Source organism: Grampus griseus (genome assembly GCF_964374135.1).
Source record: "Grampus griseus genome assembly, chromosome: 20".
NCBI classification, from domain to species: Eukaryota; Metazoa; Chordata; class Mammalia; order Artiodactyla; family Delphinidae; genus Grampus; species Grampus griseus.
Window position 1 is genome coordinate 58256538 of NC_139014.1, and position 27988 is coordinate 58284525.

Consider the following 27988-nt stretch of genomic DNA (forward strand, 5'->3'; position numbering starts at 1 on the left):
CTTCCTCTCCTAAGCAGGCAAAGTTAGATTAACTTAGACTCGCCCAGCAATTAATATTTTATCCTATTTGAAATGACCCATGAATTCTCTTCCTTCAACTTTATTTTCAAGTTACCAAAATCTAGAGAGACTACTTTAAATAGACATTCCCAAAACATAATTATTTCTATAGAGTTTACCTAAAAGCTATTTTTTCTCCTTTACTCTTAGAGATCACATAAGATTAAAGTTCCAGAGAGCCCACGTAGATCATTTATATCTCAAAGGCACAAGAGAAATACCAATTCCTTCTAGAAAGATAGCTTAGCTCATTTGATACAATAGCAGAGCCGTTGGAGGCCATTATTCTCCAGATCTCTTGGGAGCCCCCATTCAGCAAAGACAGCCACCTCAGGATCACCCCTGCAACTTTCGGGCCCCACACGCTGGTGGACGGCCCCCGCAACTTTCCATTCCCCATCCTGTATTTTCCGACATCTTGGCGCTCATGGGAGTTTCCTCGGTCTTCTGGCTGGCTCCACTAATTATTGGGCTGCACCCTGCAGGCCTACAATGCCTGCGCTTGTCCAGCTTCAAGACTGAAGAAAGAGCCCAGAGTCAGCAACAGACACATCAATGGTTTAATGGATGTGGGAGCTTACACGTCTGAAGCAAGGTCCTGGAGCAACACCCCACCCCTGTGCGGTGGATGGCGGCAGGACATGGTGGCAGTCTTCGCTCCAGAATTAGACTTCTAAAGAATTACTTTCACAGACATTGCAACTCAAGTCCAGGGATCTTACAAAACCAATTCATTAGAGACAGCATTTACAAGGATAACTGTTTGGTACAGAGTTGTATCTGATCTAATGTAGTCAGAAAGAAAGAACATTTTTTCCCTTATTTTGCTCATATATTTTATTTTGCTGAAGTTAGAAGAGCCTACGGTTTCAAGGCAAGAGGCTGGAATTCCATGAGTAAACACAGATAGGAGAAAGACAGGCAGAAAAATTCACAACTTGCAATATGGAGGAAATCAGTAGACTAGGATTACTAATATGTGGAATATTAGTCATGTAATGTTTAAATTTCCATTTGTTATACAAATATTTTATTGTTATTTTTTAGATTAGAAACATTTTTAAATGTTTTGTATAAACAGAAAAATAAGTCATTGTATTAGCATTATTAAGCGATAACACTGATGTGTTTTAGTTCAAAGAATAATTCTGTGGCTGTATTAGTCTGCTCAGGCTGCAATAACAAAATACCACAGACTGGGTGGCTTAAACACAGAAATTTATTTCACATAGTTCTAGATGCTGGGAAGTCCAAAATCATGGTGTCAGTAGGATTAGTTTCATTCTGAGGCTTCTTCTCTTGGCTTGGAGGTAGCCGCCATCTCTCTCTGTGCTCACATGACCTTTTGTTTATGTGTGCACAGGGAGAGGGACAGAGAGAGCTCTTGGGTGTCTCTTCTCATAAGGACTCTAATCCTATGAGATCAAGACCCCATCCTATGACTTCATTTAGCTGTAACTACTTCCTTACAAATCTACAAAAACAGCCACACTAAACGTTAGGGCTTTAACCTATGAATTTCAGGGGGACACAAACATTCAGTCCATAACAGTAGCCCAACAAAATATAAAAGTAAAGGGGAAAAATACAGTTCAAGAATGTACTTGACTTAAAATTTAAGTTGATATGTTATAGAACAATACGTAGAGCTGAGTTGAGAAGTTGATCTGTAAAGGCTGTATCTTTCCTAGCTCTGTTTACTTAATGGCCTATGTGTATCTTTAGAACCAGATTTTGGTTTCTAATGCTATCTCTCACTGAAAGCCAGAGAAAACAGCTTTATTTTTGTTTTCTAATGGCCTACAATTTCTCAGTAAAGTGACAATTAATGCTTACTATCACAATTAAAGCTTGATCTGGGTTATTCTGAGGGCAAAAAAAAAATGGAGATTACAGTTTTAAAGGAGTAAATAATTTTATCAGTGCTCTCTGTTCTGTCAAAATTATTAAGGCCCACTTGGTCACAGTTTGAATTATCTTGGGAATCTCCCAAGTCCTGGATCAATATAGCAAAGAGAAATGTCAAGAATTCAGGAACCAAAAATTCTGCTTCTGGTATGGCCAAGGTAGTTTCTACCAGGCCACCCTTCTGCAGATAAATATAAACCCTGGACAAATTTTAAAAAACAAAAAATTGCACTGTGGACGTCCAGACTTAGAAGAAAGAATGGCCACAGGACGAGTATATTGTTTTTATGGTTTTTAACCGCAGGGTGGGTCATAGTCTGTGCTGTGCAGGGTGGTTAAATCTCCTTCAGAAAACCACTATTATTCTGGGTGGAAGAATTGGGGACAGAGTTTGGGACAATAATAGCTGCTGAAAGGAGGTAGGGGAGGAATCCCTGAAAGGAGAGAGCCAGAGAGGGAAAGTTCCAAATTCTGTGTGTCAGCTCTGCCCAAATCTCTAGCTGACCTATGAACAGAAAAGAGAAGTTTCTCCCAATACCAAGCGGATTGTCACCTATGGACATTTACATAGTAATCGCTTCAACTTGTTTTGGTTTGGAATTCTTCCTAAACGTCACAGTGCCACAGAATATGTAGCTGTTGATTTGCTCTGGATGCCAGACAGACAAGAATGTTGTGTAAGATAGCTGGCTCAACTGTCTTTGGATGGATCCCAAACACAATGTTCCTTTCCAGGCCAGAGAATCTTCGGACACTGTCCAACACAATATAATCACCTGACATGTTACTCGCATTGGTGAAGTGCACTACCTTTATCTTCCTCATTGCTCTCAAGAGCTCCGTCTCGTAACGCTCCACAACTCTTGTGGTGCTAACAAGCACAGCAATGTCCTTGGGAGAATAGCCCCTTTCAAAGAGAAGCTTGCAAGTGTCTGCCACATATGTCACTATTTTATTCAGAGGCAAGTTTTTCTTAATATTTAAGGTTCCCTCAACACCCTGAGCCCATTCAGCTTCAAGAAGCATCTGCAGGGACCCAAGGGGGATGTTAGGTGGAGGATTTTTTCTGACCTCCTGCAATACCTGTTGTAAGTATTCGGCTATTTGATATGCGTTGCGGACCACTCTGGTGAGCTCTTCCCTTGGAAACTGGGCTGAGAGAGCAGGGAGGCCGCTGCACTCCATGTGGTTGGTCTGAAAGTAGTCTAGAAAGATCCAGAGAATTCCTGGGCAATCCTTGTCTCTCTGAGTGATTGTTTTCGCTTTGCCATACCAGTCCCCATCTTCACTGCGGAAATTCTGAGCTTCATCGATGATGATGTGTTGAATCTTTTTAAAGTCATTTTTCATGAAGGTTTTCCGGGTCACTGCCTGGCAGATTTTTTTGTCACTGTAAAAATTAAAAAGACACATTCAGGTTTTCTCTGAGTCAATAAAGGAGGAAAATTACTCTATCATACTCCTATGAACACGATACTGTTGTCACAGATCATTTTACCATCTTACTCTCAAGGAACAAGGTGATTCACGGACTTCCCTGGTGGCGCAGTGGTTAAGAATCCACCTGCCAATACAGGGGACATGGGTTCGATCCCTGGTCCAGGAAGATCCCACATACCACAGAGCAACTAAGCCCGTGCGCCACAACTACTAAGCCACGCGCTGCAACTACTGAAGCCTGGGCACCCTAGAGGCTGAGCGCCGCAACAAGAGAAGCCACAGCAAGGAGAAGCCCGAGCACCTCAACGAAGAGTAGCCCCCACTGGCCGCAACTAGAGAAAGCCTGTGTGCAGCAATGAAGACCCAGTGCAGCCAAAAATAAATTAATTGGAAAAAAATTGAAAATAATAATAATTTTAAAAAGGAACAAGGTGATTTGGAGGGAATTTAGACTGAACCTCATTTGCTGACAATAAGATCTAACTGCTTGGGACTTCCCTGGCCGCCCAGTGGTTAGGACTGGGTGCTTTCTCTGCCGTGGCCCTGGGTTCAATCCCCATAAGCCATGGGGCGCGGCCAAAAAAAAAAAAGAAGATCCAACTGCTTACCTGATAAATTTCCTCAGAGGCTCGTTCTCACAAATGTAGAGAATTTCATTTGCCTCACAGTGAAACATATTCCTGATCTTCTCCATGATCTTCATGGCCATGATTGTCTTCCCTGAGCCAGGTAAGCCATGGATAAACAACTCTTTGTTCTTGCGGAGGTTTTTTGAGAAGATCTCATACTGCTTGGCTGTGAGCAGATTTAAAACCTCACAGCCAAGCCGGTCACTCAAGAAAGATCTGAAGCCAAGCAAGACAATCACGAGGGACTGCAACAAAGCTTCCATTTGCTGAGTGTTTGCAATGTAATAGGACCTGGGGTAATCAATCAGGGATGCTGCACCCTCTGAGGACTCCGCATTGCTCTCAGGACTCAGGTGGAGGACCTTGGTAATGACACACACATTTCCAGAGTAGCCCCCCAAGTTCACCAGCTTCTGCTTCAGAGTGAAGGCGGTGCTGGTGCAATAGGACTGCTCATCAGCATCCTGCTCCCTGAGAATGGTGTAGAGAATGGGGGGACTGTTCCATGCTATCAGCAGAGCGTCACAGATGACTGCTTGCTTCTCTTTCAAGTTCAGGTCCACAGCCCAGCTTCTAGAAAGGATTAAAATTCCCTGGGAGAATGGATATATTTGCATATTTATTAATTCCTCCAAACCTTCATTCTGTGAACACAGCTCCTTCCAGAGGGATTTGGGAGTACACTGCAGACGTCCTGGTAGCACTAGATATGGAAAGAATTATAAATTTAGTGGCAAAAATCACATTTATTTTAATGATTAATTGTAATTAATCAAAATTACTATACTTACACTTAATTATAATTAATTTTATTAATTATGATGTTACTTATTTTTGTATACATTCTTTTGCCAATATTATTATATCACAGTGAAGGAAAAGAAGCCTTGAAAAGTCTGACACACTTCATCTAAGCCTATGTGCTTATTACGTTTATGACCTTGGAAAATTCCTTAGCCTCTCTAAGACTCTGTTTCCTCATCTGTAAAACAAACAAAAATCCACATGTACAAAAATAGCACATCTCTTATGGTGAGGAATAAATGAAATAGCATAAAGGTATCTGCTCATTGTAGCTGCTTGAGAAATGTTAGTTCTCTTTCCCTTCCTACTCTTAAAGCACCTGAATCTCAAAGTGTCCCTTAACAGTCCCCATTGATGGAGGTAGGATCAGCCCTCCCAGGAAGAAGGTGCTCATTAAATATCTGTGGAGAAGATGGAGCTATGAAAACTTTACTAGGAGGGACCTCTGTGCAGCCCTCCACTGGGAGATCCTAAGATTAGTCTCTGAGATAACTCTCCTTAAGCATCACTCACTTACAGATCTATGTAATAATGCATCTATCACAAGAGTCTACAAGAGAAATATGTTAATATAAATGTTTCAGACATTACATGAAATTCCTAAAAATCTTATATGTTCTATTATAATGTCATAAGGCATAATTCTAGTTATTACTTTAAAATATATATCTCAGAAATAACTAAATTTCCTTGTCAATTGCATTATTATGAACTTTCATCAAATAATTAGCTGTGGTCATTTTTAAGTCTTTTGTCATTTACAGACAGTTCTGGGTGTACTCTGATGCTTTTGCAAAAATGTTACTATAAAAGGTTTTCATCTTCAAGGAATTCATAGATAAGACTCTGACAAGTACAGGTCTCTGGTAATTGACTATACTGCTGAACTGAATGAATAAGCATTTTCAGAACTCTAATGGAAAACTGATGAATTCATAAAAGTGCTAACAAAAGATCAAGTTAAAAAAATTAATTACATGGGACTGAGTGAACTGATGAGGATGATTATAATTTTTGTGACTTTGAATAAAAAAATGTTAAAAAAGTAATTTAAAAATCTTTAAAGAAAAGTATCTATGGGTTGGTTTTTTTTTTGTTTTTTTTTTTGCGGTACGCGAGCCTCTCACTGTTGTGGCCTTTCCCATTGCGGAGCACAGGCTCCGGACGCACAGGCTCAGCGGCCATGGCTCACGGGCCCAGCTGCTCCGCGGCATGTGGGATCCTCCCGGACCAGGGCACGAACCCATGTTCCCTGAATCGGCAGGCGGACTCTCAACCGCTGCGCCACCAGGGAAGCCCTATGGGTTCATATTTTATGGAATCTTTTAAAAATCAAAATGTATATTAATGTTTTTCAAAACCATTTCAGTATATTAGAAGACAATCATAAAATTTTTTCTGCATAAATGTATAGAAATGATGGATTATAGTAATAACTCCCTTAATGTTTATCCATCCTTTCGTTCTTGGAGTTCTGTCTTTGCGTCTTCATTCACAAGTAAGATTAGTCTGAATTTTTCTTTTTTATGCTATCTCTGTCAAGTATTGCAAATACTGTTACTCCCATTTTAAAAATAACCTGGGAATTTTCATTCTTTTTCTATGGCTCTGGAAAAGTTTAAATAGTGTTGGAAGTGTTTATTCCTCAAATGTTTGGTACAATTCCTGGAAAATTGATTTTTTTATACCAGAATAATAGGTTATCACTCTATGAGGATAAAGCCCAGTATTTTGTTTTTAGATATAATTTATTCCATGATAATAAGCTCTACTAAAACAGAGTTTACTGAGTTTAGAGAGTAATTACCAATGTTTATGTTTACTCTTGGATCTAATACTGTTTATTGTGGACAGTTTTTAAAATATAAATTTGATATGCAAGCGAATGCAAAGACCTCAATTAGGTAAGGTGAAAAATAAAATCTTAAATTGAGCAGTCATTATTTATTAACTTAATGGTCCTCAATAGATATTTACACACATATAGGACGTTTATGCATCAGATTCTAGTGCCAGATAAGCCATTGATTTACTTCATAGAGTTGATCAAGTGGTTCTTCCTCTCCAGAAGTGTAGAAAGAGGACAACAATGGACTCATAGCTAAAGCCTATCATGGTGGGAGCAAAGGATGAGAGCAGAGGACAGGCACTGTCCTTGGTTCTGAAACGTGATTTCGCGCTTTTACACGACTGTTTCTCCTAAACCCAAAACATGTTCATGGATGTTGTAATTGATTTTCATTTTATTTGTTTTGTGCTCCACCTTGATATAAAACATAACAGTTTATCTCCCCTTATCCTAACATAGAAACTGGCTGGTGTCAAGTAGGCAAACCGTAGTTACTACCTGGAAATAAGAGTTGCTGGAGATCCTTCTTATGTTCCAGGCCTTTCTTGGAGTACACTGGTCTGCTAAGAGGAGGCCCGCTAGACAGACTCAGCTGAGATTCAAAGTCTTTGCACAACCATGTAAAATCTTAACAAAGAAGGGAAATTCATGTTATTCTGACATGTTAGTTCATCTCTTCACCACTGAAAAAGACCTTATGAGTGGGTGTATTATATGACTGTCTAGGTATGACTTGAGACATAATGGCAAGATAACACCCCATTCACCCTGTATGGACAAGTGCCTTCATTGCATATGAAAGTTGCCAAATCCATCATAAAAGAGATGTTATTCGGAAGTTTGAATGTGTTTCCCATTCAATATGTCTTCACCCTCTGTTTCTGGATATCGTTTTGTTTGAATTTCTTTTATGGTACATAGCACATTCTTTTAGTACACCTATCTATGCATATATTTGTGGTGTAAATATTCCCACCATGGACAATTTTAAGCTACCAATATGATGTGACTAAATGCAGAGTTGGGAAGACATGCACCGTAATACACCATTTTATAGTATTTCCATCATATAGATACAGTAGATGTAAATAACCTCATGCATACAGATAATCTTAAAATGTAGTAAATCATTAGGTTTTGTATTTATTAAATTTGTTTTAAATACAATTTATTGAACTGTAAGTTTATAAAACTTAATTTTTAGTAATGACTGTTTAACAACTGGCTCAAAACATTCCTGAAAAGTTAACAGATGGCTCTCGAGCCAGTAAGAGCCAGTTCCAATACACCACTGCAAGGCAATCATCCCCAATTTTCTTTTCATCTGATGTAGGAAATTGCCTTTTATAAGATACTTTATTTGGGCTTCTCATCACCCAACAAAATTTTCTCATGTATGGAAAGTAGGATACTTGAAGATTCAAAAAACACAGAATTTAGTGTGTGGGGGAAGTTCAAAGTCATAGGAAACAGAGGGAAACCTGTTTAATATACAGGTTCCAAAGAGGTAGAAAGGACAGGGAGGGAGTTTTCTCCATCTTACCTGGATCTGTGTCCGTCACCATGCTTACCCATTCCTGAGTTGTCAGTTTGCAAATATGCTTGTCCTTCACCATCCAGGAACAGGGAGTTTCTGAGAAAAGTGCACCACAGAATGGCTTCACTCCGATCACACAAGCATAGCCATATAGCTCTCCCCCAGCTAACACATCCAAGATTTTGACTGTGAAATCTATCTGGCATTGAGACTGGCAAAAATGGACACAAGGTAATTTGTATATTGTGTTTTCTATTTTCTTTTTCAAAGAATCATGGTCAACCTTTTCTTTAGCACATCCCAGAACTTTCTTACTCCTATCATCGACTCCAATACAAAGATAGCCTCCTTCAGTGTTTGCAAATGCAGAGATGTACACTGGAATTATGTTTTTCACATATTCTTGAATGTGTTTTGTAGAGAACTGCTTAAACTCTATGAATTCAGACTCGGGAAAAGGCACGATTTCACCATATTCAAGCTGGTCTTTTTGGAAAACTAGGTAAGTAGGATCCGAGTTATGGAGGTCTTGATGTATAACCTTGACAACTTTACCAAAAGGTTCTTTCCCCAAGACTTCTGCATTTATTTTCTTGGTTTTCAGGAAACTGAATGCCTCTCTTGAATCCATGAGATGCACAGAAGTGCCGGATCTACAGTATAACGAAGAACTCAGGCTGCAAATGCGGGGCTTAAAGGAACTGTCTTCAGGGAAAGTGTCACTGCTCCAAGACTTAACAAAAATGTAGTAACACCTCCCTTGTTGCTTAGTCTTGAAGAAATCCTGCAAATTTGAAGACAGAATAAGTGTTCTCAAAGACTCTTCTAAATCCTGTCCCATCTCCACAGGATGCTCATCGTTGTTTGTCATTTCCAGCTGAATCACTCCTCCTCCTGAGTTTAATAAAGCACATGCAGCTGTTATGACTTTTGCCTTCTCTTGTTCTCTCTGAATTTTCTGCAGCTTCTTTCTGTTTCTTTCACCAAGAGTTACTTTTCCTACATTGATGACCAAGTCTGGGTAAGATGATTCTACCACCAAAGATGAATTATGTTCCTCCATGTTCATTCTGCAATTGAAACCATTAAAATACATATCATGTTGATGAAGAAGTAGATTGCATAGTACACAAAAGTGCATTTATTAATTTATTAAAAAATATTTATTGAGTTCTTGCTAAGTGCTGGGGGCTGGAAATTAAGTGGTAAATAAAAAATAAGCATAGCCCTGACTCTCAGAGCTTACAGTCTGGACAGAAACATTGAATAGAGTAATTGCAGTAATGTGTGATACATACCCTGAAAGGAAGCACCAAACAGCAACAATCAACCTAATATGAACAGGGAAGCATTCCTGGAGGAAAGGGCATTTAAACTAAGATCTGAATTAGCCATGTGAAGGAATCTGAGGTTAGGAGGAGTTATTGCATTACAGTCAGAGTGAAAAGTATGTAGGAAGGCGTGAAATCATCAAAGGGATTAGTGTATTGGAATGGTAGAGAGATGTTCAGTCTGGCCAGAACTTAAGAGTGACAGAGGACATACACTGTTGCTGGGAATGTGAATTGGTGCAGCCACTTTGGAGAACAGTATGGAGGTTCTTCAAAAAACTAAAAATAGAGTTGCCATGTGATCCTGCAATCCCACTCCTGGGCATATATCGGGAAAAAACTATAATTTGAAAATATACGTGCACCCCAATTTTCATTGCAGCACTATTTACAATAGCCGAGGTATGGAAACAACCTAAATGTCCATCGACAGTTGAATGGGTAAAGAAGATGTGGTACATATATTCAATGCAATACTACTCAGCCATAAAACAGAATGAAATAATGCCATTTGCAGCAACATGGGTGGACCTAGAGATTATCATACTAAGTGAAGGAAGTCAGACAGAGAAGGACAAATACCGTATGATATCACTTATATGTGGAATCTAAAATATGACACAAATGAACCTACCTACAAAACAGAAACCAACTCACAGACATAGAGAACAGAACTGTGGTTGCCGGGGAGGGGCGGGAAGGAATGGACTGGGAGTTTGGGATTAGTAGATGCAAACTATTACATACAGAATGGATAAACAACAAGGTCCTACTGTATAGCACAGGGAACTATATTCAATATCCTATGCTAAACTGTAATGGAAAAGAACATGAAAAAGAATATATATATGTATAACTGAATCACTTTGCTGTACAGTAGAAATTAACACAACATTGTAAATCAACTATACTTCAATAAATTTTTTTTTTTTTTTTTGCTGTACGCGGGCCTCTCACTGTTGTGGCCTCTCCCGCTGCGGAGCACAGGCTCCAGACGCGCAGGCTCAGCGGCCATGGCTCACGGGCCCAGCCGCTCCGCGGCATGTGGGATCTTCCCGGACCGGGGCACGAACCCGCGTCCCCTGCATCGGCAGGCGGACTCCCAACCACCGCGCCACCAGGGAAGCCCCAATAAAATAAATTTTTTAAAAAAGTTTACACTGAGCTAAAAAAAAAAGAGTGACAGAGGATGTGAGATGGGAAGTGGTGAAAGAGGAGACCTGAAAGTTAGAAAAGGGCTGCTGCTTACAACAGTGGAAAGCCAAAGAAGGATTTTAAGGAAGGGAGTGACATGAACACATAGACATTTTATTATTTTATTTATTTATTTATTTGGCTGCATTGGATCTTTAGTTGTGGCATGCAGGACCTTTCGCTGTGGCATGGGCTCTTTGTTGTGGCACACGGGCTTCTCTCTAGTTGTGGCATGCAGGTTTTCTCTCTCTGGTCATGGCGTGCATGGTCCAGAGTGTGTGGTCTCTGTAGTTTTTGGCACGTGGGCTCTCTCACTGAGGCACGCGAGCTCAGTAACGGCGCGCGGGCTTAGTTGCCCAGCGGCATGTGGGATCTTAGTTCCCTGACCAGGGATCGAACCCGCGTCACCTGCATTGGAAGGCGAATTCTCTACCACTGGACCACCAGGGAAGTCCCTAGACATTTTAAAAGACACATTAATGTAGAAGAACAGATCCATGGTTGCCAAGGGTTATGGGGAGGGAAGGGTGTGACTACAAAGGGATAACACAAAGGAATTTGTTGAGGTGATGAAACTGTTCTGTTTCCTGATTGTGGTTGTAATTATATGAATCTATTCATGTGTTAAAACTCATAGAGCTGCACACCCAAAAAGTTAATTTTTTTGCATGATAAATTATTAAGGGGGGGGCACATTATTAATTACAGGTGGAGAACTAATTAGAGAGGAGCAAACCAGTAGGGAGGGTTTTGCAGTAATCCGGGTGAGAGATGATGGTAGCCTGGGCCACAGTTGGGGCCATGGGAATGAAGAGATGTGAGTATATCTGAGAGACATTTATAAAATAAAATTAACATGGCTCTGTATTGAACAGATAGAGATCAGGAGAAAGGATTAAAATTTAGTAAGTGGGTTTTGGCTTGGGCAACTGGGTGGTTAGTGGTACCACTTATTGGCAAAAGATCAATGATTATTGAAGGTGGGTGATTGATAAGTGGAGATTCACTCTCCTATTCTCTCCTTCTCTCTATTTTTGTGCATATTTGAAAAGTTTCCATAATAAGTTTTAAAATTGACTTCATCTATTAACTGGGTGGTGGACATATTGGTGTTCATTATATTGCTCTCTGTATTTTTCTGTAAGTTTGAAATTATTCATGACATAAAAAAGAAAACTTTTGCCTCCAAAAAATTTTTAAAGGCGAGTAGGGCATATGAATTTAGATTATTAGTAAGAAAGTGGTTGAACTTTTGGATTATGCATTCTTAGGTGGATAGGGTGGAAAACAAAGATGGCCAGGGCAGAAGGTGGATCTGAGAAATGGGGAAAAAGAGGGATCAGTGGATTCTAAGATTTTTGATGTCAAAAAAACACTTGTATTTGGGAGTGATTGAGCAAATCAGTAAAACTCAACAGTACCATAGTGAGGAGAGGGCTCTTAAAACTCTTAGGGATGTGTTGCAACCTACAGTCATTTTTCTCTCTTGCTTGATTATATACTGAAGCATGCCATCGAAACATTTCATTTATTAACTTTTTAGCACAGGAAACATTCAATGAGCACTCACTGTGGGCACACAAACTGCTGTGAGAGACACAAAGAATCTGACTGCTGGAGATGTATCGTTTAGGGTCCATCAGATTACCATGATATGGCTTAAACGATATGTGGAGAAAAACCCATAGCCCTAATCCCTATATTGGTAAGACAGAAAAATTTAAACAGAGTGACTCTCATCAACATTGAAAGAACTTAGAAAAAGAACCAGATTGCAAAGGAACACAAAAGAAAAGGAATAATAGATGGAAGGGCAGACGGAAGTTGGAAAATTAAAAAGGAATTATTTGATTAATTAACAAGATGGAGAGTTTTGTTTTTGTTTGTTTTGCTTTTTGCTTATTTGGTTTTTGTTTTTTAGACAAGGCACTAGCATCTTTATTATTTATTTATTTATTTTAAGTTTTATTGGAGTATAGTTGATTTACAATGTTGTGTTAGTTTCAGGTGTACAGCAAAGTGATTCAGTTATACATATACATATATTCACTCTTTTTCAGATTCTTTTCCCATATAGTTTATTACAGAATACTGAGCAGAGTTCCCTGTGCTATACAGTAGGTCCTGGTTGATTATCTATTTTATATATAGTAGTGTGTGTATGTTAATCCCAAGGTCCTAGCATTTTTATTATTTAAAAAGAACTCTGCACAAACAAAAGGTTTAGATAGGGGAAACTCTTCAGGACCTAGGGCTTGATAAACAGCTCTTAGAGGATACCCAAAGCACAATCTGTAAAAGAAAAACAATCATTAAATTGGACTTCATCAAAAATTTAAAACTTTTGCCATGCGAAACCTCCTATTAAGGAAATGAAAAGACAAGCTACAGACTGGGAGAATATATTTGCAAATCACATACCTGACAAATATCCAAAATCTAGAATATATAAAGAACTCTAAAATTCAGCAAACTAGGAATAGAGGGAAACTTCCTCAACTTGATAAAGAACATTTATTTAAAATATCTATAGCTAACATCACACTTAATGGTGAGAAACTAGATACTTTCCCACTAAGATCAGGAACAAGGCAAGCATATCCCCTCTCACCACTCTTATTCAACATAGTACTGGAAGTCCTAGATAATGCATTAAGACAAGAAAAGGAAATAAGAGGTTTACAGATTGGGAAGGGAAAAGTACAGCTGTCTGCATTCACAGATGACATGATTATCTCTGTAGACAATTCCAAAGAATCAACAAAAAAAAACCCCACAAAAAAACAAAAAAAAAACCCTTGGAACTAATTAGCAATTATAGCAAGGTTGCAGAATACATGATTAGTATACGAAAGTCAATTGCTTTTTTATATACCAGCAATGAACAACTGGAATTTGAAATTTAAAACATAATGTCACTTACATTAGAACAACAACAACAAAAAGAAATGACATACTTACGTATAAATCTAATAAGACATATACAAGTTCTAAGGAGGAAAATGACAAAACTCTGTTGAAGGAAATCAAAGGAGAGCTAAAGAAATGAAGAGATAGTCCCATGTGCATGGATAAGAAGATTCAATATTGTCAAGAAATCAGTGCTTCCCAATTTGATCTATAGACTCAGTGCAATTCAAATCAAAATCCCAGCAATTATTTTGTGAATATCAACAAACTGATTCTAAGGTTTACATGGAAAGGCAAAAGACCCAGAATAGCCAACACAATATTGAAAGAACAAAGTCAGAAGACTGACCAAACCAACTTCAAGACTAACTATAACGTTGTAGTTATAAAGACAGTGTGATGTTGATGAAATAGATCAGTGGAACAGATAAGACAGCCCAGAAATAGCCTCATACAAATATATTCAACTGATGTTTGACAAAGGGGAAAAGGCAATTCAATGGATAAAGGAGAGTCCTGTCAACAAATGGTGCAGAAAACAATGGACATCTACATGCAGAACTATGAGTCTAGATACTGACCTATACCTTTCACAAAAGTTAACTCAAATGGATAATAGACCCAAATGTAAAATGCAAACCCATAAAACTTCTAGAAGATGACATAGGAGGCAATCTAGGTGACCTTAGGTTTGGTAGTTAGTGACTTTTTAGATACAACTCCAAAAGCATGATTCATGAAAAGAACTGATACGTTGGACTTCATTAAAATTATAAACTTCTGCTCTGCGAAAGACACTGAAGAAAATGATAAGGTAAGCCACAGGCTGGGAGAAAATTTCTTTAAAACATATATCTAATAAAGGATTGGTATCCAAAACATACAAATAACTCTTAAAACTCATCAATAAAACAAACAACCCAATTTTTTAAATGGGTAAAATATCTGAACAGACACCTCACCAAGAAGATATACAGATGGGAGAGTTCCCTGGTCGTCCAGTGGTTAGGAGTCCTCGCTTTCACTGCTATGGGCCTGGGTTCGATCCTTGGTTGGGGAACTAAGATCCTGCAAGCCATACTCACGGCCAGAAAGAAAAATAAAAAGAAGATACACAGATGGCAAAGGAGTATGTGAAAAGATGTCCACATCATATGTCATTGGGGAATTGCAAATTAAAACAACAATGAGCTACCACAGCATACCTATTAAAATGGCTAAAATCCAAAACACTTACAACACCAAAAGTTGATGAGTACGTGGAGCAACAGGAACTCTCATTCTTTGCTGGTGGGAATGAAAAATGGTACAGCCACTTTGGAAGACAGTTTAGTTGCTTCTTACAAAATTAAACATATTGTTACCATATGATCTGGCAATAGTGTTCCTTGGTATTTACCCCAAAGAGTTGAATACCTATGTCCACAAAAACCTGCACATGAATGTTTATAGTAGCTTTGCTCATGATTACCAAAATTTGGAAGCAACCGAGATGTTTTTCAACAGATGAATAGGTAAACAATGTGTGCAAGGAGACAAGAACAGTCATTTTAGCACTGTCTGTAACACCAAATTTTGGAAATAGCCTAACTGTCCATCAATAATGAAATAAGGAAATGAAACGTGGTAATATTTGCTGAAAGGAGTATTGTGAGCCACTTGAAGAGAATAAACGAAAACACACACACAATGACACAGATATCAGAAACAAAATGTAGAGTTAAAAAATCAAGTTGCAGAAATATACATATAATATTAAACAATTTAAATAAGCTAAAAATGCACACAACAATATTACATATTATTCCTGTATGTGTGTGTGTGTAAAACAGTGTGTGTTAAAAACAGAGTAAAAGAGGGCTTCCCTGGTGGCGCAGCGGTTGAGAGTCCGCCTGCCGCTGCAGGGGACACGGGTTCGTGCTCCGGTCCGGGAAGATCCCACATGCCGCGGAGCGGCTGGGCCCGTGAGCCATGGCCGCTGAGCCTGCGCGTCCGGAGCCTGTCCTCCGCAACGGAAGAGGCCACAACAGTGAGAGGCTCACGTACCACAAAAAAAAAAAATAGTGTAAAAGATATACAGTAACTCAGAATGTTGGTTGCTTCTGAGAAAAGGAGAGAAAAATGAAACTGGAAATAGAAGGCAAAGAGAACCTCAAACTTATCTACAATATTTTACTTATTGAATTTTTTAAAAGCTTGAAGTAACTATGGCAAGATGCCAGCAGTTGTCAATTTGAGGTGATGGAGTAACAAAAATTGGGGATAACAAAAGAAGTTTTTTAGATTTGTTTTTTGTACTTAAAGTTTATTATTATTGCTATTATTAAACACACACACACACACACACACACACACAGACCCAAATTGGGTTTAGCCCAGAATACAAGATTAGACAATACAAGAAAAACCATTAATTAATAAAAAAGTCATAGGAACATTAATAGAAAGTCAAAATTATCTCAATAAATACAAACATTTGTTTGATAATATATATTTACAAAGTACTCTAGAGAAGCATTATTTAAGAAGAGTAGCAGGGGGGTATTTTAATCTTAGTTTTAAGGCAACATCACACACACATACACACACACACACACACACACACACACAAACACACCCCTGAGTCTTTAATCTTGGAGTCTTTTTTCTTCACGAAATTCTTGGATTTTAATTTATTTTTTACTTGGGGTATAGTTGTTTCACAATGTTGTGTTAGTTTCTACTGTAAAGCGAAGTGAATCGGCCATATGTATACATACATCCCGTCTTTTTTGGATTTCCTTTTCATTTAGGTCTCCACAGAGCACTAAGTAGAGTTCCCTGTGCTATACAGCAGGTTCTCATTAGTTATTTATTTTATACATATTAGTGTATAATCTTAGAGTCTTAAGGTAACATCTCACACACACACACATACTAGTGTATAATCTTAGAGTCTTAAGGTAACACCACACACACACACACACACACACACACACACACACACACACACACACACACACACACACACACACACACACACACACACACACACACACACACACACACACACACACACACACACACACACACACACCCCCCCCCCCCCGAGTCCCGCTCTCCCGCGCTCAACACGCACAAACGCGTCCTTCCCTCCCGGGCTCACTGCTCGCACTTGAGCACTCCTGCCCTTCGGCTCTGCGCCTGCGCCCTGCACCTCCCCCACCTGGCGTTTTGGTTTGTCTTTTCCTGCTTCCCTGCCCCCAACCGGGCGGGTTTCTTGAGCGTGCGTGCGCGCGCAGCTTGGGAAAAGCTAGTCTGAGAAGCAGAGCCTCTGCGTGTGGGCCCAAGGGGAAGAATGGAATGGGGAAGGGTTATGAGTCCCCGGGGCTGAGAAAATTGGAATCCACAAACAAACAAACAATCAGACCCTGGACAGAGGAGACCCACAACCTCAGACCTGGCTCTGTCTGCCCCAGGCATTATGCTATCTTGTATTTCAAAGATGAAGACTCAAACCAGAGAAGTTATGACCTGCTCAGGATTAGATGACCTTCTCTGACTTATTTCTTTTCCCCACATCAATGCTGTAAGTATACTCTCTAGTAGTTTGTCCTCATTTAATTTGGGTCTAAAAAATCATCTTACATCTATGGCTGCAGTAATAAAAACATATTTATGTTGTAAAAATGAGTATGGCAGTTGATGTCTGCAAGATACCCAGAATATCTGTAGGTGTTGCCTGTGTCTAGGAAAATAAGTATCTATTATCACAGATGATTTTTTTCCTATTATAGAGTGGTAAATTTCTCAACCATCCACTTGCTGAATTATTCCTAATTTTACATTCATTCGTGCCCTATCTCCAAAAAGATTAGAAGAAGCAACTTGTTAAAGTTGGGAAGTTGCTGTACAGTATAAACTAATACACTATTGTAAAGCAACTATACTCCAATGAAAATAAAAAAAAAATTATTCACAATAGCCAAGATGTGGAAACAACCTAATTGTCCATAAGTAGATAAAGAAAATGTGGTGTGTATATATGATGGAATATTACTCAACCATAAAAGGAAGGAAATATTGCCATTTGTGACAACATGGATGGACCTTGAGGGTATTATGCTAAGTAAAATAAGTCAGAAAGACAAATGCTGTATGATCTTACTTATATGTGGAATCTTAAAAAATGACAATAAACTGAACTCATAGAACAGATCGGTGGTTGCCAGAAGTGAGGGAAGGGAGGGTGAAATGTGTTAAGGTGGTCAAAAGGTACAAACTTCCAGTTATAAATAAGTCCTGGGATATAATGCACAGCATGGTGACTACAGTTAAGAATACTTTACTGTATATTTGAAAGTTGCTAAAAGAGTATATCTTAAAAGTTCTCATCATAAGAAAAAAATGTAACTATGTGTGGTCACAGATGTTAACTAAACTTTTTGTAGTAATCACTTTGCAATATATACATATATCAAATCATTGTGCTGTATACCTTAAAGTAATACAGTGTTACATGTCAGTTATATCTCAGTAATAATAATAAAAAGACTTAGAGAACTTTCTATTAAAAAAATAAATAAATAAAAAATAAAGTTGGGCAAGTTATTTTCCAGTGCTTTAATAAATGTTGGTAAACAAAATAACGAAATGAATTTTTGACACACTTGCAAAAAATAACCTGGAAAATCCAACTAGGTCAGAGCTTCCGGGTCAATATATTTTAAAGTTTTTTTCTGAAAATGAAAGTGTATACATTATGAAAAACAAGAAAACCCTTTCCGTAGAGATCAACCAATTGGGTACCTGACAAAGAATCCTTTGTCACAGTCACCCCTTCCCACCAAGACTCTAGCTCCTCCCTGTCCCATCTGAAAGTTTGTTTCCAGATAGTTCGTTGATCAGTCCACCTTATAACTCTCTACAGCACTGTCTCAGACCTCTGTCAGGTTGTCTGGCTGGAATCCTGCATCCCTGGCCTCAGCTAGAAGGTGAGTCCCATCTAAGGGCCAGTTCTCCTGTCCATTTCACTTAAGAAAAATGTGGGCATAACAGGTCCACCTCAGCCTCTCTTGCCTAAAGTAGATATATCTGGAAGGGTCTCTAGCCGCAGGGTGGATTTTTATCTTAGGGTTCTGTGGTCGTTTTTTCAGCCCATCTTTTCTGTTGAACAGGCATGGCTCAGGTCTCTCCAGGTAGTCTCTACCTACCTAGCGAATTAGAAGATTCCTTAGGGTCTGGGTGCTGAAAACACCTGAGTCCTGACCTGTTTGGGTGTCTGCAGCTTAACAAAAGCAAGCCCAGAAGAAATTTTTATTTCCTTAAGAAGGGAAACAAGAATGTTCCCCGCCTTTTTAAACCTGGTTTCCTGAAACCAAAGGTAAACATGCTTCTGTCTTTTAGGTTTCAGTTTCTCAGAAAACTAATTAGAAGGCATTTGCCTCTTAGTGGCTGTCTTTCCAGCCTCAAGGGCCGGGGGGTGGGGGTGGGGGGGGTGGGGGGCTGAATATTGCCTTTCTATCAATAGAAATTTGTCCTTTTAATAAGTAGGTGAAAAGTGAGTTAGTTCTGGCTTGAAACTTTAAACTTCTTGGAGAACAAGGCTACAGAAAAACCTGTTTGGATACACATCAAACTATTATTAAGGATTTCACCCTGGGGAGTGGAATTGGAAAGGAAGATGGTAAGGGGAGGAGAAATTGTTATTTTGTACATTATGCCTGTATTACTCCAGAAATGTTTAATGCAATAAGGAAAAGAAAGCAGTGCTAGAGTCAGATAGGTAATTAAGCAGTGCATCTCGTTGACCTTCTCACTTAATTTTTCTGGTAGCCTCTATAAGCCCAACAGTTGCAGTTAAATCCTGTTGAAACTGCTGCTGGGTTTCCTGTTATTGATTTGACTGCTAATACTGTTAGTATTGTTTTGATTAAGTTTCTTCTACTTACTACTTTGATCTGCAGCTTCCCTCTACAGCCTACACAAATCACAGTCCCCTGGAGCTCTTTTTTGGTTTCTTTTGGGTAGCCATCCTTATAGACTGCAAAAATTATTACAATATAGACTTAGCAATCTTTTTTTTTTTTTTTTTTTTTTGCTGTACGCGGGCCTCTCACTGTTGTGGCCTACTCCCGTTGCGGAGCACAGGCTCCGGACGCGCAGGTTCAGTGGCCATGGCTCACGGGCCCAGCCTCTCCGCGACATGTGGGATCTTCCCGGACCAGGGCACGAACCCGTGTCCCGTAGCATCGGCAGGCGGATTCTCAACCACTGCGCCACCAGGGAAGCCCAGCAATAATTTTTAATATTGAGAAAAGGTGTCGTGCACCAAAGGGAATTGACTGGCCCTTCTAGTTCTTATTATGACTGCGAGACACCCTTCAGCAATAACCATCAGGAACCTTTGAAAAAAATAAAGGGTTATTACTTACAGGATCTGGAAATACACAGCGGACCTGGGGCCACACAGCGAGGTTGTGGGTAGAGAGAAAAAGAGAACATGCTGGCCTGGGGTTCCGCTTTCTCTGGGGTGGAGGATGGGAGCTTAGAGTTTGGCGGGCTCCCTATTGGTGAACTTGAAACATAAGGGCGGGAATTTAAAACAGGAAGAAATAAAAAAAAAAAAAAAGCGAAAAACAGCGACCCACAGGGAATTCCCTGGCGCTCCAGTGGTTGGGACTCAGTGTTTTCACTGCCAAGGGCTTGGGTTCAATCCCTGGTCAGGAACTAAGATCCCACAAGCCGTGTGACCAAAACAGACAAAACACAGGGGCTTCTCCGGTGGCGCAGTGGTTGGGAATCCGCCTGCCGATGCAGGGGACGCGGGTTCTTCCCTCGGGGCGGCTGGGCCGGTGAGCCATGGCCGCTGAGCCTGCGCGTCCGAAGCCTGCGCGTCCGGAGCCTGTACTCTGTGGCAGGAGAGGCTGCAGCGGTGAGACGCCCGCGTACTGCAAAAAAAAAAAAAAGACAAAACACAAAGAAAGTCCAGTAACCCAAATGGTCAGTTATGAAATCAACCAAGCTCACAAAAACAAAAGAGCCTCCTCATTGCCGGGAGGTGGCTGGCAATGTGTTTAATCAAGATAGACATCTTTGAAATGAGTAAGGAAAGAAAAAACGTCAACTATCAGGTTCTACACTACAACCAAATAATTAGTTCCCAGTCTTGGCTGCTCATCAGAACCTTTCAGCACACTTTTTAAAAATGCAGATTCTAAAATTTTTTTTTTAATAAAAATAAACTAAAGGGCTTCCCTGGTGGCGCAGTGGTTGAGAGTCTGCCTGCCGATGCAGGCGACACAGGTTCGTGCCCTGGTCCGGGAAGATCCCACATGCCGCGAAGCGGCTGGGCCCGTGAGCCATGGCCGCTGAGCCTGCGCGGCCGGAGCCTGTGCTCCGCAACGGGAGCGGCCACAACAGTGAGAGGCCCACGTACCAAAAATAAATAAATAAATAATAATAAAAAATAAACTAAAAATTTTTTAAAAAGAGAAAAAAACAAACAAAAAAAGCAGGTTCTCAGGCTTCTCCCCAGACACGATGCAGCAAACAATGAATCTGTATTTTTAAGATTCCCAGGTGATTCTATGGTCAGCCAGGTTCGGGAACTACTGGACTCCCATATTTCCTGTCTCCCATTGTTACAATCTTTCAGCTCACTATTCATGGTGAATTGTTCTAGAAATTACTACTATTACAGACTGCCACACAAATCCAGTTTGTACCAAATCTGGTTCTAATATGGCGAGCATTATCACTTCATGACATTGCCTACATGTGGCAAACAGAGCAGGTAATTATCTGATTGCACAAAAGCAATACATCCCACAAATTGTCCCAGAGACACAGCATTTTTTTAAAAAGTTATACCTGAGACGTGTCCAGTGAGAAAAACTCAGCAGGGTCCAGGGGATGTCTTTTTGTTTTTTAGTAATTAACAATTGGATTTATTGCCATTTCTTCACATTTTTCTCTTATCTCTCTACAAGGTATCTTGGTTTATATCAGAAATGAAAATCAAAGAAGTACATATTATATTATAAATAGTACATTATTAATAGTGTACATTTTTGTATAATGTTTTTATTTGGAAACAATTTCAAACTGGCAGAAAATTTGCAAGTACAGTTGTAAATAACTTTTTCTTGAATTATTCGAAAGTAAATTACTAACCTGATTTCCCATTATCCCTGAACACATTATTCTACATAACCACAAGACAGTCATCAAAGTCAGGAAATAAACACTGATATATTATTACTATCTAATCTCCAGGGCATGTCTTAACAGCCACCATTTACAGAGGATTTAGTATTAGGCCAGCATTTCATAGTACCCCTGTGTTGGGGTTCAGAGTAGGCTGCCCCAAGATATGCCACAATGGCATATTGATTATTCTGAGTGAAAACTACTTGAGAAACAGGTGGGGGGGGAAAGACTGATATTAAAAAAAACATTCTGACCACCCCACCCCCCCGTTTTCCCCCAGAAAGTAGAAAAGAAATCTCCCGTGTCAAAGTATCCTCCCTATACCAGGAGATTAGAAAGTATCCTTATCACCAGTTAAGGAATTCAATGCTAAGAAAGCCGAATAAGCAAACTCTGTTCCTTCCTGAGTCGGCTACCCCAAGCACAAACCCCTTTGTTAAATCTTCACAAATAATTGTTTCTCTGCCTAAAAATGTTATATGAACAGCCTTCTTTGGTCGCTTGGGGAGGCATTTCTATGAGACCTCTCTGCATTCTAATTAATTTTTTTTCTCCTGTTAATTTGTCTTGTGTCAATCTTCAGCTAAAAGAACTCGAGGGGTAGGGGGAAAATTTCCCCCTTCCCAACATCTCTTATACCTAGGAAGAAACTAAGCTTCAGAAAGGTTAAGTAGCAGTGTTTCATCACATGCCAGGCACTGAGAATTTAGTGGTGGTTTAATAGCTACTGTTTGTCGACACTTGGATTTTGTACCAAGCACATGGAACACAGCATTGAATCTTTATGACAACCGTCTGAGACATGGCTATATTATTATTTCCATTTTATGTAAGAAAGAGCAGTTAACCTGCCCAGATCACATTTGGGTACCTGAGGCTATATTTGAACCTTGTCACATTTGGCTCTGAAACCCACACAAGTACATGGGTACTTCCTCCAAGCTCAGTCTGATGGATGTTGTGGTCATTCCTGGGTAGCACTGTAAGTAGTGAGTGGGTGTTCTTCCTGTAATTCAGTCACAGTCTCCACCCATTTCAACAGTCAATACAACGTTTCCTAAATGATCTCCAAATTCCAGTCTTAGGCCCCTGCCCTAAAGCTGAGAGGGGCCTAGGATCTGGAATTTTAACAACCACACCAGGTGATTCTTATCAGGAAAATTTGGACAACACTGTTTAGGTAGCTTTGAATGAACAGAGTCTGTTTTACAGACCTCCTGCATTGTGTGCCTGGCAACAGGCACCCTTGAGGGAGGGCACAACCACCAATGGCAGCTTCTCACACTGACCTGTGGGGAAATGAGGGGAGAAGAATGCGTCTGTCCTAATCATGTTACTCTGTTGCTGAGTTGCCTAAAATGTCTTCACTCCACCCCTACCTCCGTATGTGATGGAGTTTGGTGAAGAGCTTCTGTATCTTTTACTTGCCCATCATCATCTTTCTTTCTGTAGGCGTGAATTCAGGTGGGTTTGGCTAAGAAATCAACTGGAACATTAGAGGATCTGCTGTGCCGGGAATCACCCCTCCTTAGGCTGTAATGTGGACAGTGTCTCAGTGGGAAACTGCAGAGTGGGAAGGGGCCTCCAGAACAACTGACCCCAACAGGATGCAAAACACAGTGTATACTATGATTACAACTTTGCTAAAATATATCTGCCGATGGACTAACACTGGAAATGAATAAGCAAAAGTGGAAGCAACTGTATGATACAGCGGTAGGAAGGAGTTTTCTCATTCTCTACCTTTTTTTTTTTTTTTTGGCCATATCACACAGCTTGTGGAACCTTAGTCCTCAGACCAAGGATCAAACCTGGGCCTTCAGCAGTGAAAGCATGGAGTCCTAATCTCTGGACCACCAGGGAATTCCCTGTCATTGTCTACTTTTTTTTTTTTAACATCTTTATTGGAGTATAATTGCTTTACAATGGTCTGTTAGTTTCTGCTTTATAACAAAGTGAATCAGCTATACATATACCTACACCCACATATCTCCTCCCTCTTCCATCTCCCTCCCACCCTCCCTATCCCACCCCTCTAGGTGGTCACAAAGCACAGAGCTCATCTCCCTGTGCTATGCAGCTGCTTCCCACTAGCTATCTGTTTTACATTTGGTAGTATATATATGTCCATGCCACTCTCTCACTTCGTCCCAGCTTACCCTTCCCCCTCCCCGTGTCCTCAAGTCCATTCTCTATGTCTGCGTCTTTATTCCTGTCCTGCCCCTAGGTTCTTCAGAACCTTTGTTTTTTTTTTTAGATTCCGTATATATGTGTTAGCATACGGTATTTGTTTTTCTCTTTCTGACTTACTTCACTCTGTATGACAGACTCTAGGTCCATCCATCTCCCTACAAATAACTCAATTTCGTTTCTTTTTATGGCTGAGTAATATTCCATTGTCATTCTCTACTTTTTAATCTTTCTGTAATGTCATTATATAGATCTCATAATGAAAGATATATATATATTTAAATTATTTTATTTATTTATTTATTTTAATTTTGGCTGTGTTGGGTCTTCGTTGCTGCACGCAGGCATTTCTCTGCGGCGAGCAGGGGCTCCTCTTCATTGTGGTGTGCGGGCTTCTCACTGCGGTGGCTTCTCTTGTTGTGGAGCACAGGCTCTAGGCACGTGGGCTTCAGTAGTCGTGGCTCGCAGGCTCTTGAGCGCAGGCTCAGTAGTTGTGGCGCACGGGCTTAGTTACTCTGCAGCATGTGGGATTTTCCCAGACCAGGGCTCAAACCCGTGTCTCCTGCATTGGCAGGCGGATTCTTAACCACTGCGCCACCAGGGAAGCCCCTATGAAAGGTATATTTTTAAAGTTTCTTACTGTAGAAATCACTTTTCCCTAAACATTTCTGTTATGTGAGTCATTTTTGTTATCATACAGATTTTGTAGAAAAGTTTTAGAAGCTAACAAGAGCCATGTTGCTTAATATCACAAATATTCCGAGTATATCCAATCCTAGTCTCCATATCAAAGCAAATAAATTACTGTTAACATGGAGACTCATGCATTTAACTTTGACGTGCAGGAAGGCAGAATAGCAAAGAGGCTAAAGTAGACTTTGGAGTCAGGCAGACATGGGTTCAGATCTTGGGTTCAGAATTTACTAGGTGGTCTCAGGCAAGGCACATTTTCCTCAACTGTAAATTAAAGCTAATCAGGGCCAAAATTTATTGAGAGCCTTCCATATGCCAGGCTTTATTTAAATATATTATTTATTTCAACCTTCATCTTTATCTAAGGCATAGGTATGAATTTTATTTCTGTTTTACAAATGAGAAAGCTGAGTCTTAAAGGGGGAAATTAACTTGCCTGAGGTCATTCAGCCGATTAAGAAATACGGTTGGAATTCAAAGCTCTGGTCAATCTGACCCTAGGAGTCAAGCTCTTAACAGGACTTTATCCTACCTTGCTTGAGGCTGCTATACATAATTCAAAGATTGAGGGGATGAGAAAAGATATAAGGTATTTAAAACATTTTGCACAGTATCTGACACATAGTAAGCACTCACTATATGTTAGCTATAATCTTAGATATCAGAGGATACAGGGATGGAGCTGTAGAGGCATTTTGATGTATTAGCCATTGACTGATGGGGTTTATTTGTCATATCTGGCTGTCTTGGAAGGGAGCCCGTGCTTCCCTCATTCCCCCCCCACCCAAGACATGCTTCTTCCAAGCTGTATAATTGGGCAAAGAAGACAACTTTCCCTGATTAAAGCAGAGGTGAAGGTGGACTTTAAATGCAAATGGTCTGAGATGATTCTGAAACAATAAACAATAAAAAGAGGATGAACATAGTGGCTGTGTCCTAATTCCTCATTCTTCACTTCCATTTTAGGCTGAGAATGAAAGAAGGAACAAAATTGAAAACTGATCCCATTTATTTCAAAATCATGTCACCTCTGTCAGCTGAAGATACTGAACTAAGAGGCAGCTTGAGTCTCCTTCCGCTTGTGCATGAGGTAGATTCAGAAGGAAAACATTGTCTCTGGAACTTTTAAATGCCCATTCCATTTGAAAACGAGCAAGATAGATGTATATTTCTCCCCTCCCCCCACAAAAGGACTTTGCAAAAAGGAGGAAAATGGGGATTTTACACTAAATCTTGGGAGAAGCCAAGATGCAGCAGCCTCGGAGGGGATTTGCCAGTCCATGTTAGGAGTCCCTGACTTTGGACAGGTCAGGAATATGACCTGAGTCTGATCCTGAGCTTTGCAGAAGAAGAAATTCAGATTTTTCTAGAACGATCAGGAGGCTCTGGGAGAACTGACAGATATTAAGTATAGGAAACAGTATAGACTACTCAGCTGTTTTCACTTGCAGTGGAGGCCAATGCTTTCTAGAGTTGAGAGCTTGACCAAGGATCCTGTTAGCAAACATGAGTATTCTCGCCTTTGGAGAGTATCTTCAGAGTATTTCTACATTCTCAGAGTTGAGATGACTAAATCTATTTAAATGTTATATTTATCCAGCTTGGACACTTACTAGACATGTGCCTTTCAGAAAATTAAATTCTCTGCGCCTCAGTTTTACCATCTATGAAGTGGTGATAACGTGTGTGGTATACCTCATATGAGTTGTTGTGAGAATGTACACAAAGCATTAGCAGATAGTAGCTGGTTGTAGTAACATCTCAGTAAATAGAAACATACGGTTATTATAAATTTTGTGTTTATTTGAAATTGAAGCTTCTTGAAAATAATTTGATGTTCAGCCTCTCCCAAACCATGGGGAAACTGAGGCAGCTCAGCTTCATAAGAAATCTAGTTTACCTCTCTGGTTCTTCCTCTTTCCATTTCATAGATGGCACAGTCTTTCTTCAAAACAAGTCCTATATGGGAATTCCCTGGCGGTCCAGTGGTTAGGATTCCGCACTTCCACTGCAGGGGGCGTGAATTCGCTCCCTGGTCGGGGGAACTAAGATTCCGCAAGCTACGCAGTGCGGCCAAAAAAAAGAGTTCTATTGATGATTAGAGGTATCCTGCCTTTTCTTTTCTCTGGGATAACACCCTACATTGGTTTCAAGTGATGAGAGCTTTTTATTTACATATAATGTTAAGGTTACATAATTCATGTTCCCATCTGTAATTTTCCAAGTTAGATTCCTCCTCTGAGGTTCTGGGTTATGGTGATGGGCCTTGGTTTTACTCTGCATGCAGACAGCGTGCTCTGAGCCACCTGTTTCTGAGATGCCAGTGCCTCTTTTGTCATCAAAACCTGGTCAGCATTTTGTTCTCTTGTTTAAGGCAACAAATCTGAATGTTGTTATGTACAGTACGAATAAGGTGAATCTTTTATCAAGGTCACCTTTTTGAGCCAGTCATCTCACCTCTGGGGATTCATAAATATACCAAGGAAAGAAAAGGTCATATGCCTGAGTAGAGTATGTGCCTGGCTTGATTTTAATAGTGTAAAATTGCTAGTTACCCAAATTATTAGGAGGATGATTACTGAAATTTTGTATAATCTTCTGGGATATTGTGCAACCATTAAAAATGATCATTTTGAAGACTACACTACAACATGGGGAAATGCCTGCATTAGTCAGCTACTGCTGCAAAACAAACAACAAGCTTAGAATCTCAGTCATACAATAAGTCTTTTTCTCTCACTTCTGCATTTGCAGGTCAGCTGGATTTTGGCTAATCTTGTCGGGATCAGTGGAACTTGGCTCCAGCCATGAGTTGAGTTCACATCTCTCATTCCTCCGTGACTAGTGGGCTGCCCAAGACATCATCTTCACAAGGTGGTAGCAGAAGCCCAAGAGAGCAGACCCAGCACTGAAATGGGTAAAGCCTCTGTACACATCACAACTACTAACATTTCATTGGCTAAATAAAGTCATACAGCCAAGCTGACATCAAGGGGGTGGAAAATATACTCCAGCTGTAATCTCAGGAACTACACATGGTATAGGTGTAGGGAGTGATGAAGTACTGGGAAGAATTATACAGTCTACAACAGTGCCTCACAAAAAGATTACATGGAAAAAACACATGCACAGGATATAAAATTGATTGTACAACTTGATCATAACTATGTAAAAATATTTTTTGCAAGTCAACAAAGAATAGAAATAAATAAGCAAAAATGAAAAAAATCATGACTGGATAACAAGTGGCTAA

At 39.9% G+C, this 27988-nt stretch overlaps 1 protein-coding gene and 1 long non-coding RNA gene across 2 annotated transcripts; one reads left to right on the forward strand and one right to left on the reverse strand.

Moving 5' to 3' along the window:
• Positions 1 to 2574: 2574 nt before the first annotated feature.
• SLFN11 (schlafen family member 11) lies at positions 2575 to 20112 on the reverse strand (the record flags this gene model as incomplete). Its single annotated transcript, XM_082679225.1, has 5 exons — positions 20076 to 20112; positions 8234 to 9297; positions 7189 to 7317; positions 4017 to 4740; positions 2575 to 3358 (listed from the first exon to the last, which is right to left on the reverse strand). Exons 2-5 carry the CDS (start codon positions 9294 to 9296, stop codon positions 2575 to 2577), a joined length of 2700 nt encoding a protein of 899 aa, XP_082535351.1. The 5' UTR covers position 9297; positions 20076 to 20112.
• LOC309838205 lies at positions 16926 to 27967 on the forward strand. The gene is made up of 3 exons (XR_014298330.1): positions 16926 to 17230; positions 18572 to 18635; positions 27490 to 27967. It is a non-coding gene; the product is annotated as an uncharacterized lncRNA (long non-coding RNA).
• Positions 27968 to 27988: the final 21 nt, after the last annotated feature.